We start from the raw sequence: 18,804 nt of genomic DNA, 5'->3' as shown, positions 1-18,804 counted from the left end.
TGGGCACCCACCCTCGAGGAGGAGGAAGAGCGCTCCGCCGCCGATGGTTGCGCGGCGCCACAGTCGCGTGCGCGCATATACGTGCCTTTCGTCACTGCCGAGCTCCCCGGCTCACCACCAGCGCAAACAGCGGACACAAGTTCGTCTGGCGGCGGGCAAACAGTCGTAAAATCTGCTCTCCCCGACCCAGCATTAAGCCACATGAGCTCCGCGGTGTGTGTGTATATATACGGTCTCATTTTATACGGACTTTGCTCGGGGGGTTGCGGTAGCGCAACCCGGCTGGCGGCGGAGATTTGTCCGACACCGGGTCCAATACATTCGGCGCTGACGGGAGCCTGGACTCGGCCACCACGACTGTGTCTCTGCTGGCCTGTCGCTGACTCTCGACCTTACCTTGCATCAGCGTCTGCTTCGGACGATATGTAGCGTGCTTCGCCAGAGCGGTACCACGCAATCTTTTTTTTTCTCAACGGACACAACAAAGTAATATAATGTATGGAAGCTGCATTTAGGTTCACACAAACACAAACGAACAACTGCTGTATACCGAATGAATCTTCGCACACCACTGCCTCGATTGTCACGAGGCCCTTGCGCGTGGTCCCAGTGCTATGAAGAACAGTGCTTGCACGAGTCACGTTGGCATCAAGGAAGTCCGCACACGCCGTGTACCAGTCCGTGCGGCGTCCGTGCACGTAAGAATTGTCCTGGAAGAAGCACGCACGCGGCGTTGCTGTCCATTGCACGCTGTGCCCCATTGGCCTGTCCTTGTTCCGTCGGAGAAGACGCGCGGCTAACGCAAGTTCTGTCGCATCGTAATGTGGGAGACCCGTATGATGAGCACCCGGCCCATGAGGCGCGGTTAGGAGTAGCCGTCGGCAGAGAAGGGTGGCAGTGCGGGCGGCGGTGGAGGAGGCTCCGTCTTCAGCTCGCGGTGCAGCAGCTCCTCTTGCTTCTTGGCCTGCTTTCGCTCCTTGGCGCGTCGGTTCTGGAACCAGATCTTGACCTGGCGCTCGCTGAGGCCCAGCACGGCTGCCAGCTCTGCCTTGCGCCGGATGGTGATGTAGCGGCTGTAGTGAAACTCCTTCTCAAGCTCCAGCCGCTGGTGGTCGCTGTAGACGACGCGATACTTGTCCTTGGTGCGCGTCTTGCCTGCGCCAGAAGAAGACGGCACCGTTAAGGTGGACAGGTTAATAACTCGTGTAGCTATATGCGTTATCATAATGAGAACATACGGGCATGTGCCTCGTCCTGGGCTTGCATGATGCGGCACTCAGGAAGCTCTGATATGAAATGGAACAGTCATGATTACACACATGGACGAATTGTTATTTCGTCATTAAAATGTAGAACATCTTATTTGTATATAAGTGCAGATGAAAACAGACTAAAACAGGAAAAAATGTATCGTAATTCGTGCTCATATAAAGTAAACATTGGTAAAACGCTCATATACGTACTCGATTTCCCTTTCAAATTGTAGGCTTACCTGTATACGTTATGTGATACGTGCAGAAGTATGCATCACACAGAAGTATGCATCACACAGCGAGAGTGTGAGGTCTATACGTATGTGTGTGGTCTCATAAACTGAGGGCGTCGCATTGTATTAGTTGACGCCATCTACGTCGTCTTAATATTTCTTATTGACAAGGAAACCTACTCCTAGTTGTCGCCTCTCTGGTAAACCTCGATAACAGTACATGCCCATCCTTCAGTACAGTATATGCCTCATTCGGCCTCCTAACCTCACTAAGCCCTATGATATCCCATTTCATACCCTCTAGTTCCTCTAACAGCACTGCTAAACTAGCTTCACTAGCTAGGGTTCTAGCGTTAAACGTTGCCAGGGTCCGTTTCCAATGGCGGCCTGTCCAGCGGAGCCAGGTATTCTTAGCACCCCCTGCTGCGTCACAGGTCTGACCGCCGCCGTGGTCAGTTGTTCCGCATTTTTTCCTTTCCACTGGAAAGAATGCAGCTTGCGCCTCTCCTGTCAATAAAGAAACACTCGAGAACCACTCCTCTCAAAATGGCCTTTTTTTGTTTGAAAACTGATTCAAAGATTCACGAAAGAGTGCATTCGTTTTTGTCCGGCAGCGAAAGACGCCGTGCTATTGCTGAGGAAAATGTAATAAATATTTTTTTCTGCAACTTGATTGAAACTTACGACGCCTGCGCCCTATCACAGTTTTGAAATGAATGGTATATAGCGTATGTAATCCTCTGCAATTCATGAAAAAAAAAGAAAGAAATCTGTGTGGATGCGCGCAGCTTGCTCGCAAAGTCGGCCGGTGATGGCGGCGCTTGTACTGCGTTACCTGGAATTTTTTTCGCTTATATGAAGCCTATGTTCTCAGTTAAAGTAGACTCTCTGTCGTTAGAAAGCATTGAACTATACCAATGCACACCAACTTCAGTTTGTATTCAATGTCCTTTTACAGTAGTCCTTACTCATGGCGCATGGTGCAGTTTTCACTGAACTGCACGTACGCTGTGCAAGCATTCTCGAAAACAACTATAAACGAAGAACAACGTTTGCTGACGTGACCTGACGCTGAAATTTTATTTTGAACGGGCATTGTTTACGCTAGATAAGTTCAGCGCATTCTTCAACTCAACGAAGGATAGCGACAATGAGGTTAACGGGACATGTCAGCGTTGCCACTTGTGATGAAATTGGCAAGCGAGCTCCTTCACAATACCACACGCCACTGACCGGAAATGCTTGCTCCCAAATTTTTTGCTCTCGTTTCCTTCCCCGCTGCGGCCCAATGCTAACAGCCGCTGAAGCCAAGATAATAGGCAGGAACTGAGCGCGGCCGCGAAAATCGCATTTCTATCGGAGACGAAATCTAAAATTGATCGTGTGCTGTGTGATGGCAATACACATTAAAGAACCCCTCGTGGTCGAAATAACTGCGGAACCATCGAAAACTTAGCTTGAGGTGTGGGGATTATAACGTTCAGTCCCCACAACTGCCCGCCACCACATAATACAGCTTTCACAAAAAGCGACTTGTTTTCCGCTATGCGATGTTATGCTAAGTATCTCCAACACATGGCGCTCAGCAAGAAAGTGGCAAAAGAATGTAATTCCAGCTATATAGCATGTACACGGTGTGTAGTCCGTAGGTAGTCCGTAGGACTGAGTTTTGGTTGAAAAAAAAATAATTTACTGGTCGGCCGCACCCGTAACATCGAATCGCAAGGCCGTTTCTTTTTTTGCACTATAAGGACAGCGTTAAAAGAAAAGAAAAAGTTGTATAGACCACTCCTATACAGTCTGCAAGGCCGAGCTTTAACCCTTGGACATGCTTGCGGGCTGTATGTCAGAATTTATGGCACTCGAACGGTCTCTAGGGGGATCTTGGCCGCGAGTGAACCGCGATGCACGGGCCTGCGTGTACACACGCGGACGTAAATTTTGGTGTACTTGGTGGGCACAATATTTTCAAGTGCCATGCTCTCCTAATTAGGAGAATGTCTTTATCGTTCATATTTCTTGGTCAAAAGAAGCGGTAATAATGGGCCGTCAAGCTCCAAATCAAGTGAACCTTGAGGAAGTGAGGTGAATAAAAGACTTCTGTAGGACATCGGCCGCTAGGCGCGCAGGGACAGGCACGTGCTATTTTTTCGACAGTTATCTGCAGGCCATTGAGAACAGCCTCACCTCTGGCAGCAGTTCGTGATTCAACCGATGAGCGACGGTCTGGGACTTTGTTCCTGGCTGTTGAAGCTTCTGTGACAGAGTTAAATCCATCTGCGCCGCGTTTGACGGACCCCTTATGAGCTAGAAAATAGTCGCTATACACGTGACTTGGTCGGCGTGAACCTTCTTTCAATGGCAGCCCTTCAAATACAGAAAGCAGATCAGTGAGAGTTTTTGAAATCTCTCAAGCGATGCCAAAAGTTTGGTTTTATGCCTGAATAGTGTCACGCTATGTCGAACAGATTTTTTTTTTATTTTGCTCCAAATGTAGAGAGACGTATGTTATAGGTTGATAGTACTGATAATGCGAACTTTGCGAATACCCCTTGTGCACAAACTGTATGCAATTTGTTCGCGCATTCCAAGTTGCTCAGACGAAGAAGGTGCATGCCGATGTTTTATATCTGCAGAAAATACACGCGCTAATAGAAAAAAAAAAAAAGCAAGCTCGTTCTCAGCGATACGAAGAGTGCAAAGACAGATATCATATATTTTCGACGCTGTAGCTTCGCAAGCTGGTTCGCTCATGTATAAGGCAAAATTTCAGAAGTTTGTAGAGGAGGAACTCCGTGATGTACATCATCCCACTGGCGTTTAAAACGTCTCACGCTTTGCAATCTCCTCCATCGTTCAAGTGCGGCTTCCGAATCAGCCCCAGCTGACCCGCAACTAAGCTGGGCCTATATCGAATTGCGCAACTGCTTCCTTTATAGGGGAATTCTTACACCAGCTGTGTCATTACGCAGATATAGCTTATATTAGGTTGGTTGGTTGGTTTGTGGGGTTTAACGTCCCAAAGCAACTCAGGCTATGAGAGACGCTGTAGTGGAGGACTCCGGAAATTTCGACCACCTGGGGTTCTTTAACGTGCACTGACATCGCACAGCACACGGGCGCCTTGCTTTTCGCCTCCATCGAAAAGTGGCCGCCGAGGCCGGGATTCGATCCCGCGTCCTTGGGAACAGTAGTCGAGCGCCGTAACCACTGCGCCACCCCGGCGGGGTCTTATATTAGGAAAGTGTAAGCCTTTCCTAATAGAAGCACTGCCCAGCTCCTTGATTGCAAGAGCTCGGGCAGCGGCTTCAGTCAACCGAATCCAGGACTGAGGACCCGACCAACCCCGCCCCTAATCACTAAACCATTTTCCTTAATGTTTATACTATACTACTACTACTGCTAGCTGCATCAGCATGAATTGAATTTATTGAGCCTTAAAAGAATTTATTATTAATGACTCGAAATATAACTGCAGACTGTTATTTATTTAAAATAATGTTTGCTGTCGTAAAATGCGAACACTTTGATGCTTTATAAATAAATATCAGTAGCTCTATACTGAAAGTAGATGCAGACTTTAGTTTTTGTGAATAACGTCATATCGCGCACAGGTTGATCGAAGCGGAAACTGCCACGTTGACAGGAACAGTCTCGCAGAAGTAGTTTGCATGAAGTTAAATTTTATGCTTAAACATCTCCTCTTGAATTTGGCCCATTGCGACCACATTAGGAGAACTCGCGTCACCGCCTCCACCAGATGCACATGCCAGTCCAGCCAGCAATATATATGATGATGCGAAGGAAGCACTGGTGGGAAAAGTTGGTAGCATGCTGTTTATTTTTTACTTAACCAGCTGTAAGCCCTCTCAAACGTCTGTTAGATATAAAAGTTAGTTATTGTATTCGTCACAATGTTGTAGAGTTGTGAAATGCAGTTCAATATTTTTCATATTAGATAATTTTTTCATGTAAATGGTTGGTTGGTTGGTTCACAGGAAGGGAAAGGCGCAGTATCTGTCACACTTGCACTGTGGACACCTGAACCGCGCCTAAGGGAAGAGAGGAAGGTGGGAGTGAAAGTGGAAAGAGATAAAGGGGAGCAGTGGAGGGCTAGGGAGAAACTTCGACCACCTGGGGATCTTCAACGTGCGCTGACATCGCACAGCACACGGACGTCACTTCGTTTCGCCTCCACCGAAACGCAGCCGCCACGGTCGGGATCGAACCCAGTACTGCGGCACAGAAGTCGGGCGTCTTACCACTGCACCACCGCGGCGGGGCTCACGTAATTATGCAAGATTGTAAATTCTTCAAAATCACGCTCATGAACGTTCATGAAATTAAAGCTTTTGTTTGTTATTTAGAATATATTTTTTCTTTCACGCATAGATTTCGAACGAAACAAAATTAGAAACATGTTCCCAATATCCTATGAGCTAGATTTTATCTACTATTTTTTCCCTTCTTTTAAACGTCCTAAAATATTTTAGGCGTCATTTACAATACGTGTTGAGAATGCGATAGCATAAGTCTGAAGTGCGCGACCTCTCCTCCGTCACTGATGTTTCGGCGCAGCTGCCGATATTCCATCTTCAACGACATGCTTACGTGGGTCGTCCTCGCTGGGATTGTATACACTATACGCATACGGCAGACAAACGCATCGTTGATTTCCTCCATTTCAATCTTACACGTCCAGACAGGTTAGCGCACAACCAAGTGCAGCTGCCAACAACTTCGAAATCTGCCACCTCGCTCGCGCCTGTCCCGTACCAGAGTGCCCGCCCCGCAACCTCGGCCACGTCACGTGGTCTCGGGCGTCACAAACGCTGTAGACCATTGGGAACTCGACCCTGTCCAGGTTGTCACAGGACCTTGGGACGTCACCAATGAATCAGCGAATTTTAGAACTAAACAAGCCGGTTTTTTACCGTGATGAGGCTTCTAATAATATATCATATTGAAAGGAATTTCTTAACAGAGACAAAAATGTGTAAAAAATATGAGTGCATCCACAAAGTATGAAAGTATTATTGAGTTAAGTCACAACTCAGTGCTCATCATAAGCCTAACTATACACGTCCACTGCAGGGCAAAGGACTCTTCACGTTCTCCTTAATTCTTCCAACCCGATCCTGCGGTGCGCACAGCTGAATGCATCTACATAATCCCCGCAGACTTCCTATCCCCATATCCGGCCACCTGATACTCCCCGCCGTTCCCTGCTGATTTTGCCATCCCACTGTGCACGTTGAGGGACTGTCGGTTGTCTTGCCTTCTCATTAAATGCCCTACCCATTCATTGGTCGCGATTTACACTTGTAATTAACTCACGTTTGTTCCCTGTCTCAATATGCTCGCTTCATGTTTCTTAACGTGTTGTACACGTAATTTTCTTTTCCATAGCTCAACGCGCTGACCTCAACTTCATTTCGAGTCCTTGCAGCTGTTGCAAACTTTATTCTTGAGGGAGACAATTAAGCTCCTTTTATGGACTGAAAGTGACTGAAAGATGCACTCCACCCCCTTATTCTCCTAATGCGGTCGCTGATTGTCCTTGGTAAATATACACAGAAATTTTGGACAAGCGCACATCTTCAACGGTAAGCTGCTTTTGAGCGAAGTTTTATCGCTCATCTTAAGATTGCACCATAACGATAAATATATCCCCAGATCATCGCTCGTATAGTTTTTTGCTTATCATTAGAAACAAATAAAGCACCCCATTGACTTGCTAAGATAGTTTTAAACAATCGGCGTGAGTGCGGGACAAGCTTTTAAGAGAAATATTTTGCAATGCAACCGTTCCGATAAATTTGCTCATAGTATACCTTACAATATGCCATGGTGTCCACACAATTAAATCTGATATCCGAGAACGAAAACTGGACTCCCTTACCATGGCCAAAAGGATTTGCATATAGCAAATCGCGGATTATGGTAAGGCGTTCTCCACTACTTTTATGTGAACTCTTCTCAATTCAGTTTTCTGGGCATCTCCTATATAAGCACGCTTTGCACGGTACTGCAGATACTGTGCATGTCTGTCTGCGTGGTGCCCTTCTTGATGGAAAATTTGTCATTTTCCTTTGGAAAGGTATCTATCTGATCGCTGTACTGCAGCTATATTTTCCAGCGCCTTTAAAAATGTCTGTTCTAAATCTCGGCCACGCACCGACTGAGATTTCGACTAAGTCGAATGCTTTGATGTAGGCTATATATCCCGAGATTTTCTGTACACCCTGATTAATCATGTAAACATTCTTTTAAAAAGCCATCCTGATCATTTCGTTTCTTAAAACCTAAGGCTGCTGTAATTAATTAGATGACCTTAGTAAGCGCCTCGCAGGCAACGGATAACAAGCTGATCGGTTTATAAGTTTTCAAAGTCCTTGGCATATCATTTCTGAGGGATTAATACTTAACAGCATCCCTCCAACAAACAGCACAGGTCACGACTCGTGATGGAATGCGCATTCAAGATGACAAATTTTCTTAATACTTGCAAGCTGCCTTTATTTCCTCTTTCTTTACCGGATATTAAATTCTTCCCTCTGCGCCATCTGTAATTAGCGCCATTTGATTATTTACGATAGAATATAGGTCTGCGTGAAAATTGGGGTGGAAGGGAGGGAAGGTTGTGACATTGATTCTCCCCACGTTTTTGTTTCACTGGGTGCGTTTATTAAGCATACCTAATTTCATCTTGACCGCTTTTGAATTACTTTGTAATGAATAGCATGCTTGCATACATGATGCTATACTTACTTATGATGTCAGGGCCCATATCACGGCATTTAGCAACGAAATCTTCATATTTCGAGCCAAAATTTGCTAACACCAGCAGCAGAGCTGCGTTATATTGAGCTTCACAGCTTCCCTCTGCCACAAAGGCTGTGCATGCACCGCCTTACTTTCTCAGCGTGAAACGGGAAACAACGCAGCTCGCTTTTCATGGTCACCGCCCAATATCAGTTCCGCAGTTTGGCAACACATGGCGAAGTTATCGGCTCCGATAGGCATCTGGGTGGCGCTGCCGCAACGTTATCTTCTGTGTTCCCAGTTAATTAAGAAAGCGCCAGTCGGAGACGTGTATCATCCTGCGTTGCCTTCCTTCTGCAAACATTGATTTCCACAGAAGCGCTAGTCACGGCCCGTCGGCGCCATCTATTTATATACCCAGTTTCCTCGCGCGTTATGGATTCACTATCGATAGTGATGTCTCGCTAGAATCAAGGCAAGACATAGCATGGATGTAAACTGTGTCCATATACTTTGTCCTTCAACCTGGTTTCTTGCATGAATACGAACTTCCCTCCATTCACCAAGGTAGCGCGACGACGGGATTTTTATGCCAGCGACGCTGTATCGGAAAGTCAGTCGCAACGTCAATGGCTGCGTGGTTGCAGCATTTCTAGACAGATCATCTTTTTTTATTATTATTATTATTTTTTTTTTTTTTTTCAGGTAAGGACTTGGTGTCATCATAAATTTGTTTTCGTTCAATCGTTCGTAGCTGGTCGACTTATTTGCGGCTGCGGTGCAATCACATCGCGCTGGCAAAATTACAATTCAAGCTGCCCAAATTGTCGGCATTCATTTTTTTCTCTGTGCGCTTTATAGTTTCGCTGTGGGGCTTGTTTATCCTAAATACAGTTAAAACTCGATTTACGAAGTTGAGGGGAACCGCAAAATATTTCGTTAAATCGAGGAAGGTGTCTCAGTGCCTTGATATGATAAGTCCATTATTATATGTTATCGCGGTATCAAGGAAGTATCGCGGCATCATATTTGCGAAGCGTGCGCTGAAAATGAAATCGTGTTTTGAAAGGACGCAACAGCCATGCAACGTAAAAGAAGGTCCAGGGAAGCTTTACTGTTACGTCATGTTTAAATGCAATACCAACTTGTCCGTTATGCTATGTTGCTACGATGAAATTGTGGCCCGCGCAACCACCGACACCAATGTGCGTATAAAAAAAAAAAATTACCTCGGCAAAAGAAGGGTCAAAGGGGACTAAATTTCTTTGTCAGTAAAGACGTCGCTGATGTTTGCTTGCTTTCGGTTTGTAAGCAACATTTTCCGGGATTTTTCATACATTCTTTTCTCATGTGTTCCGGCAAAATGTATCAACAGATTAAGGGCAACCATAATTTGTACCGCTGTTGGAATGAGGCACCGCTGTCGACACCGGATCGATGGGCCGGCTTAATATACCGCTAGCGAAATCTCGTGAATTAAAATATTTAAAACTCGCGTTCAGCACCGCGAAGTTTGGCAAAAATGGGACGTCGTTGCTGCACGGTGTTGCCGTTGGCTCGCTGTAAATACATACTTGAGCGTATTGTACAAAATAGACCAAAAATAGACATTTTTACCTTCAGTTTTCAGCAAAAGGTTTGTTAAATCGGGACGGATAGCGAAATTAATTTCGTTATTTCGAGCTACTGAAAGCATTGGACCATATGAGCGTCTGAGGGGGAATCGGTGTGTCTTCGGTAAATCGGGATTTTCGTCGAATCGGGTTTCGTTAAATCGAGTTTTGACTGTATACTTTTTCTGTTCCACAACCTGCAAAATAAATGAAGAGACGGAGCGGTGACAGACAAGAGCATTTAGAAAGTAAGAGTGCCAGAAGAAAAAAAAAAGGGGGGGGGGGGGCGAGGCTGTACGAGTTGACCCGTTGACGATGGGTAAGTTTATACTCTATACATCATCGGTAAATTGCGTTTCGCCCGTTTCAAGCCTAGAAGTCATATTTCCGGCAAGTGCAAGAAATCATAGAAAAGAAGAAGCCCGCGCGCCTACTATACTATTTACAGTCGACCTCGGATATATCGAACTCGACGAAGATAGCAAAATAGTTCGATACATCGATAAGTTGATGCTTAAAACATATCAACGTATGAGCTTCTGTGTAATTAATTCAGAAGTGGTATTGAGCTGCATCTGCGATAGCGGCGCGCCTCCTGCAGCGGAGCGCGCCGCTTACACCAGCAGGTCGCGCACTGCTCTCTTCTCTGCACATATCACCAGGAGGCACCCCATTACCTCCTGCAATTCGATCTAAAATTTTTGTTCCACCCCCTGACTAAAAACATGAACCCGGAACGGGACCGGAACCGCAGAACAGCCAAGGCGCAAGCCTTACACAGACAAGATGGAGAAGACCCCATTGTATAGCATATGTAGATGGGGCCACTTATACAGACGCCCATCGTAAGGTACTGGCAGTTACAAACAATCATGCAAAACTTCTCTCCGCTTGCTCAATTCTCACCGATTGTGTATACAGCAGAGGCAGAGGAGGCAGCCATTGCGCTAGCCATGACATCCACGTACGCCCGCCACGAAAATCATCTCGGATTCTAAAACGGCTATCCTTAATTTTGTCAATGGTTTATCCCCCAACATCCACCGCCTTTCGCGTTTTTCGCAACCCCGACAATCTGACAACCTTATTTGGACACGCGCACATGCGGGCCTTCCCGGTAATGAGGAGGCTCACTCTCTCGCCCGAGGTCTCACTTTCCGGGATGGGGATGAACGACCTTCCTCATATGCCGGGGAGTGCCTGCTGTCCTTTCGTGACATCCTTAACTACTCCCGCGAAAATAGAACTTACGTACCCCCGCCCCGACTCTCACAATAACACAAACTGCCCATTAATTGGCGAAAGCTACAAACGCACACAGCCCCATACCCCATCCTTCTCCACGCCCGCTTTCCTGATAAGTTTCCTTATTTCTGCAAGCTCTGTGGTGAACCTGGTGAGTTTCGACACACATTATTCAGCTGTCTCTCATTCACACACTCTCCTTCACCAGAGGGGGCCCCAGATTACTGGGAGCACCTACTCACATACCTCCAATCAGGACCAGCGCAAGATTATTACTATAGCGCTCGAAGGCCTCTTTTAGGTGGACTCGACGTTCACCTCGGCACGCGGTTTTACGTGAAACGTTAGCGCAACCAGCGGGTGCTATGGGCCGCTTAGCAGACCTGACTCCATGCACAATAAGTGATCGTCAGAGAGCTGTTAGGAGAAGCGTCCCTTGTAGGGGCATGGCGCGCATTCGATCGATGTATCGAACGTACACTCAACGAGAATTCATTATCCGAGAACAACGCTGTTACACTTCGGATCATCACTAAGATATTCTGATAGTTCGATATAAGCACTAATTCAATACATCGTGGTTTGATACATCCAGGGTCGACTACAGGGTCACTCACGCCTCCGAAGGCACGCCCAGATTTCACGTCGAAATGTGCACACGGAAGCTATAGCTTGTCCTGAAGTGCTCAGCCGCCATCTGCAGACCAAACAAAGTAAATTTCTCAATAGAATTTAGCCATCACAACGGTCAACGCTTGCGCTGAAGCGATAATGCAAAGAAATATATAGCGCAATGAAGAACACAGCGGTTGCGCGCTAGGATTTGGTCCGCAGCCTACCGCTTCTGTGTCTGAAAGAGCAGCTGTATAGGTTTCAGTGCTCAAAGACCTTACAGTATAGTTGAATCTGTAAGAGCAACCGGCAAATCATGCAAAGTAGTTACGCGATAGCGTTTAAAATTATGAAATGAGTCACTGGATGAGGCCCTGTTAGGAAAAAGATATACAATAAAAAGGAACAAGGATAAGACCATCGTGGTCGATGCCTACGCACGCACACGAGGTTGACCATTTGAAAAAGTTCGGAAGACAGGATTAGGCGTTCTATTTTCGGCTTCGGATCGCTTGCCAAGTCTGTGCAAGCGCGTAAATCAAATGCGTCGTAGACAGACAGGCTGGTTGCACCATAAACCATCGTGAGCTGCTTGATTCTTAGGCTGAAGGCATCGTGTATTTGATTCCGTTGCATTGTGGCGATGAATAGGCGACAAGCACGTGTCTTAAAAGGTTATCAGGGCACGCCTACAATGGGAAACGGCAAAATTTTATGCCATCTGGGTACCCACTGCTGAGATATGAGATGCGCATCTGACCTGAGTAACACGAACGTTATCTGCAGGTGCGGTTACAAAACCGCGCGAGAAATTGCTGAGAAAAGTTGCGAGCCTGAAAGAGCGCTGTGTTAGCATCCGGTTCATAGCCTTTCTGGATAAGGGATTACGTTTCTTATCGGAAGCTGAAGGATTATGGTTCCCCTGTGAGATATCTGGTTCCGATGTCTATCTATCGGGCCTTGCTTTTGTTTTTGGTTCTTTCTGCATATTTACAGAAGTGTCGCAACAATAGAACTTTAGCTGAAGCAGAACATGTGTCGCGTCTTCCCTTTTTCCATCCTTGTGGAGTTTTTGCATTCTTTAAGCTGTTCCGCAGAGGCCGGTTTTCAATGGGGGCGAAAATCAAATCGCCCGTGTGCTGTGCGATGTCAGGTGCACGTTAAATAACCCTAGGTGGTCGAAATTTCCGGAGAACTTAACTACGGTGTCTCTTATACAAGTTTTTTTTTGGGGGAAGTTAAGCCCGCTAAGCCAACTAACCAACCAAACTTTGAATAGTACGCACTCATTCCAGCAGTAGGATAATGTAAGTGCAGTATATATTAGATTGTGTAGTTTTTGTTTATTCATGAGGACTGTCAATAGGCTATTGTATTAACTTCCCCTGAATGTCTCTGAATGGAAGAAAAGGCTTCAGAGACTGTCGACATAGGAAGGGAAAATTGGTATTTAAGATAGACTGACGAGGAAGCTAAGCGACCGCGAGGTTCTAAGCATCCAGCCACTCACGCTGAGCACTTCTCCAATTGATTGACCTAGTTGATTGACTGAGTGATTGACTCTCATCTCTATTGATCGACCGATTGGCACATGTGTCACCTCTCTCAATGTTGGTGAGCAACTGTCGCGCTTACTGTATATGTATGTAATATAACATGTATAGGATGCCATGCTGAAGCACAGATGCGCCATTGATTCCAACGGGATAAGCATTAAAAGGCGTCTTTACGCCTCCCCCCCCCCCCCCTCCCTCAAGAAACAAAAAAAGAAAAGAAAGGAGCATCCCTGGGACTCGTGAAGCACCCGCGTTCGAAGGGGGTCATGTAAAATGACAACTTTTGTAGACGCCGCGTTTCTCGCACGACAGAATGGAGTCGATATTTATTTTTCAGAAGATCCCACGCGCACACACAAATGCGAGCGTATGGTGTGAAAATTCATTAATATATGTACAACCTCTCAACTGTGTGCACTTCCGCTATATAGTTTGCGCACTGCAAACATGCAACGTGCGCCAGGAAATCTTTCGCCACACTATAAAGTCGATCGATGTGGCCTTGTTAATACATGGTTAACCTGGGGTGCATATATCCTTGCATTAATGCACATCTCAACTGCACCTTTGTATTTGCGAAATGTCGGTGCAAGTCGCAGCGGATATATAGTCAACACATCAGCTCCCTCCCAGGGTATTAAACGCGCGTGACGATGCACGGTCGGTTATAAACCCATCCACGTCGGACATAATGACTTCAGACCAATCAGTCAAGAATTTTCCTATAGTAAGCGTGGCGCGTGTTGTCATGACACAGTTGCAATGTATAGTTTGTTCATACCTGTGTCGAAGGTGAGTAATAATTTGAAAAACCGGCAATTTTGAAGAAACTATGAAGCTGTACTTCATGAACTACTGTTAAGGCGTTACTTCACGATTCCACGAGCTATTGTTATGACCTTACGTTACTCTACCGCATATGTCGAGAAAAGACGGTGGGCGTTCTTCGTCGCGTAAGTAAAATCAAGGTTGCACCTTCCCCCACCCATACTCCAGTATACCCAGTTTTAAACACCTTCTCGATTCACGCGAGCGCATCTCTATGCGCTAATTTCAGCAACAAGGTCACGTGACGGATGTCTCTGGCATTGACCAGGGCAGATGCCTTGTGAGCATTTGATCTCGCCGTGATCGAATCCGATCTCGAGGTCAACGCGCGTAACGAGTACACGCGGCCCGCATGTATACAAGGGGCAGTGAGAGGACTGATACACGCAACAAGCAAAGCTCGTGTGGGCGCGGCCCAGCGGCGGCGGCGGTGGCTGCCAAAGGCGCGATGTGCAGCCCCGAACGCTGGGGATTAGCGGCGCCGATAAGCGCAACGCTATCGGGTACGCCGGAAGAGCAGGCCTCCGCGCAAACACTGCGCGAACCCTTTCCGCTCGCGCGACGCTTGCATGCGGGCCACCCTGCTGGCCGGTCAATGACTGTGCCGCCAAAAAAGCGGCAGGAAGCGGCTGTGGCCGGAAGTGTGCTTGAAAACCCCAGCCCGCCACTACCAGGCGATCAACATTTCAAACGTCATTCCAACCGGCATTAGAGCCCGTAATTTGTCACATGAACAAAAGTTGTACTTTGCAATCCCGTGGTCATATAAAGGTATATACACAGTTGCCGATTCAGTGGCGCTACTGCAGGCTTTCAGTACAACGAACGACGAGGCAACCTAGCCCTCCTCCTGATTATATACTTCCCCAAAGACAAAATATCCCTCATCCCTCAGCGGTGGACTATATGGATTGACAAAGTCCCCTTCGGGTCCTCCCGCCGCCAGTCGTTGATGACAGTTCATCGCGTCCCCAGGACCTCGGATGAATATGTCAGTGGAAGATACAGCACTGCAGCATGCATATTACTTCCTGTATCGCCGCAACCGTTCCCTATAGTCCACTTATCCGGTTGATGAAGCTATGCAGCTGCACATTGCGCTTCATTTCCAGGATCGCCCCAGCCACCCATTGCGACATCCACTCCAAAAAAGTGAACCGTCGGCATGGCTGCAGTGATGCAGGAAGTTATGCATGTTGCGGAGGTATATGCACCTTTCACTGCACATTATCGGACTAAGTGGAACGCGTTGCGGGGCAGCGATCAGGTGAAATCGACCACGGCGTAAAGGGAAATCTGGAATATTCCATCGACACTTGTTTCTACAGAGCGTAAGCACTATTGCTCAGGGTGGATCTTCGAATTTCACCTTGCTGGGACCAAATGACGTATAGGTATAAGTGTAGATGTCCACCAAAACGTGAGAGATAGTGAGCCTCCGTGTCCTCAAAACTCAACTTCGACGAAAATATTAAAAAATCTCAAACGCCAAATCATGTAAAACCTTGTTAAATCATGAAAACTATGCTTGACAGAGCTTTCGTTCGTAAACTACTCCTAAGCCATTCTTAGCGCCTCCTGAAGCAATGTCCTGGAAAGGTGAATACTGTGTTGACTGCTCCTGTGATCTGCGAACCACTTACTATATTATAGACTCGATTCCGAATATATCAAACTCGAATGGGCTCAATAGTTCGATATATAGATGATTCGATATATAAAACATGCCACGAGATCAACTCCTCTGTAACACAGAATCATTAATAGGGAATGCACAAGCTAGCGGCACTCTTCCTGCAGCGATGTGCTGCATGTCGGCGCACTGGTATCCCTCGGTTGCCCTGGGCGTATAGCGACCAGCGCGATGCACCTTCGCAGATCAGCGCGCTGACCGATCGCCTCGCGATTAGCGCCAAAATGTGGAACGCACTCCAATGTGCCACTGATACACTCTACTAGTACACTATAAGCGCTATAATAACTCAGTTAAAGAAGGGTACAGCTAATCTCCGTCTCCTTCAGCAGCGCAGCAGACCACGTGAAAACCGCCGCAAGACTTCGGACAGCTAGGCTGGCTTCACCGCGCAACAGCCAATGAATTGAACTCTGGCTTTCTAGCATAACACCAGTGCCGAGTTGGAAACAAGCACGCGAGACACAAAGCCACTTACGAGCGGATTCGACGTTCAACTCATGTAGCGGTTTTATAGCATTAGCGCTACTAGCATGTGCCAAAGGTTGCGCAGCCGACCAGGCTGCACGCGCGAAAAGTAATCGCAGAGGCGCCATTAGGAGAGCGCATCCTGCAGGGCTCCGGCGCTCAATTCGATATACCGAATATTTCGCAGCGCGGGAGTTCAATAAACGTGAATACGACTCCTATACTTTTGCATGGAATTTTCAAGAGTATTTTCTGAGAGTTCGATGTAAGCTATAATTCGATATATCTGGGTTAGATATATCCGGGATCGACTTCATAGTCAATATGGTAAAATAATAAGCGAAAATCACCAAATACGTTGCAGCAATGTAACTTATAGGTTCTTTTCCTCTAACGACACACACGCCCGCACACACACACGCGCGGGCGCGCGCTCTTCTCTAACTTTGATGGGGTTGAACTCGGATTTATGCATTATGCGCTTATAGTAACACATCCATACATATTGTACCATTGCTTTTTCCTGCAGCCGCGGCGTAATCGATAGGCATAAACAAATAATCATACTAAGAGCTTTCTTCAAATGCTGGAAAAAATGGTCATTGTCAGTAGAAAAAAAAAAAAATGAATCGGTTATCTGAACCCTCTCTACAACTTAATGAAGGAGATTGAACCTAAACTGAATATTAAAGATTTTGCATAATTCATCTCAGCTAATTAACTGATTACATTAAATGTAAAGAAATGCTCACGGGAGCACTGAATGATAACACTGTGTCGTTGGTTTCAGCCAGCTGCAATGCTGCGTTTTTTTTTTTTTTTTATAATCCTTCGTTCCAATTGCAAGAAACACCCTTTATAGTTGCCAAGTGCAAATAATACGAGGTCGTCGCGTATACGTGGCAACCCCGGGAAGCATCTTGCAAGTAACATTAAGTGTTTGGAGAAAGTGGGACCGAAACGTACTCGATCCCGCTCTACTATCAGTGTTGAGCCCAAGTTAGTTCTCGAGAGTGTATAGAAGTAGAATGACAGGTCAGAAATATTGACATCGACGCCGTATTTTCCATGGTAGCGTTCTGCAACCAAAGGAATGTAACAGCTGAAACTATAGCTTGGATAGACCTCAAGCCGGGCCTTCGGATTGAGAGATCGGTGCGCTACCAATGTCATGAAGGCTGAATGGACCAAGCTGAATAAATTAAGGTGGACCTATAGTGAATGAGCAATGCAGTCAGCATAGTTGTGGCACTAATGAAAAAAAAATAAGAAAAGAAAGAATACGCAAAATGAGACATTCATGATTTCGCCTTCACAGCGCTTGTCTTAAAGCTCTCCGTAACTTTTCTTCACCTTGGCAGATTTTTTTTTTTTTTTTCAGAACTGTGAGAGATCAGTCGGTGCAGTCTTTGCGGATGGATTAATAGTATACTGCATGCAAGGCGGACGTTATGTGTGCGATACAGCTACTAAATAGTTAGACGATTAATTAACTGAAGTTACTTCATGAAATATCAGGTCTAACTTCAGGACGCAAGATTATATTGGAATGGGGGGGGGGGGGGGGGCAGTCAGCATCGATGACGAGCCAAGTTTTGGATTTTTCCAATTCACCGATATGTATCAAAATACCGCAAATTAATATATATATATATATATATATATATATATATATATATATATATATATATATATATGTAGAAAAGAAGAAAAAGTGGGTGGTATTTCTTTAAGAAGACGCCTGAGTGCACTGTGCATTAATTCTTGAAAATGAACGTGCTTTATTTCCATATTTCCATATTTATTTCAAGTTCCATATATATGGAACTTGAAATAAATATATATGGAACTTGAAATAAATATGGAAATATGGAAATAAAGCACGTTCATTTTCAAGAATTAATGCACAGTGCACTCAGGCGTCTTCTTAAAGAAATACCACCCACTTTTTCTTCTTTTGTCAAGGATACAACTCATTCCCTTACTGACATTAATAGTTGACCCCTTCATTCCAGGCGCGCATATGCGAGGAAGCCTGGATCGGACGCCCGGCGGTGTCAACTTCTTATATGCGTGAATCTCCTAGTGAAGTCATTGTTCATGGCCGGTTGTGACGGTATGATGACGTCAGTTCCAGTTATCAGACATGACCGGATGTGTTGTTATGATGACGTCACATGCTGTCATAGTCGGGTTATTCCGGCACAACCTCACGGTATCCTTCGGAATCTCGTGAAGTGAGATACTTCTCGCGGACGCACGCACGCACTGACGGACACTCGGGAGTCTATAAAGACTTCCACCTTAAAAACCGTTTGTGTATAGTAATCCACACCGGGGTATATTCGATGGCACAGAAAACAACCTTATTGAGGCAACGGTGCGCCCTGCGCAGGGACGCCACTTTATAAGCACGCAACGCAGAAAAGCCTGATTAGAAGAGCGCTTCCAAATTCGTATTTTTGACGTTCAATATATATCCTGCTCACGATTTCGTTGGCAGCCGTGCCAAGCGGCGCTAACAAGAGGTGCACACAA

General features: G+C 46.1%; 1 protein-coding gene across 2 annotated transcripts in view; it reads right to left on the bottom strand.

Annotated features, from left to right (window-relative positions):
* Positions 1-492: 492 nt before the first annotated feature.
* LOC146190898 (homeobox protein CHOX-CAD-like) overlaps positions 493-18,804 on the bottom strand; it is a 34,708-nt gene continuing 16,396 nt past the window's right edge. Inside the window, exons 2-3 of one of the 2 annotated variants that reach the window (XM_084601281.1) lie at positions 1,239-1,286; positions 493-1,155 (exon numbers count right to left, since the gene is read on the bottom strand). In XM_084601281.1, the coding sequence (XP_084457407.1) occupies positions 866-1,155; positions 1,239-1,286 (338 nt within the window). In that variant the 3' untranslated portion in view covers positions 493-865. The remainder of the gene's footprint in view (positions 1,156-1,238; positions 1,287-18,804) is intronic. The other variant, XM_084601282.1, reaches the window with a different exon arrangement.

This window comes from Amblyomma maculatum, chromosome 4 (assembly GCF_055883805.1).
Source record: "Amblyomma maculatum isolate TAMU_Amacu chromosome 4, ASM5588380v1, whole genome shotgun sequence".
Classification (NCBI taxonomy): Eukaryota; Metazoa; Arthropoda; class Arachnida; order Ixodida; family Ixodidae; genus Amblyomma; species Amblyomma maculatum.
The sequence above is the reverse complement of the archived record's forward strand: the minus strand, read 5'-3'. Positions and strand labels throughout refer to the sequence as shown.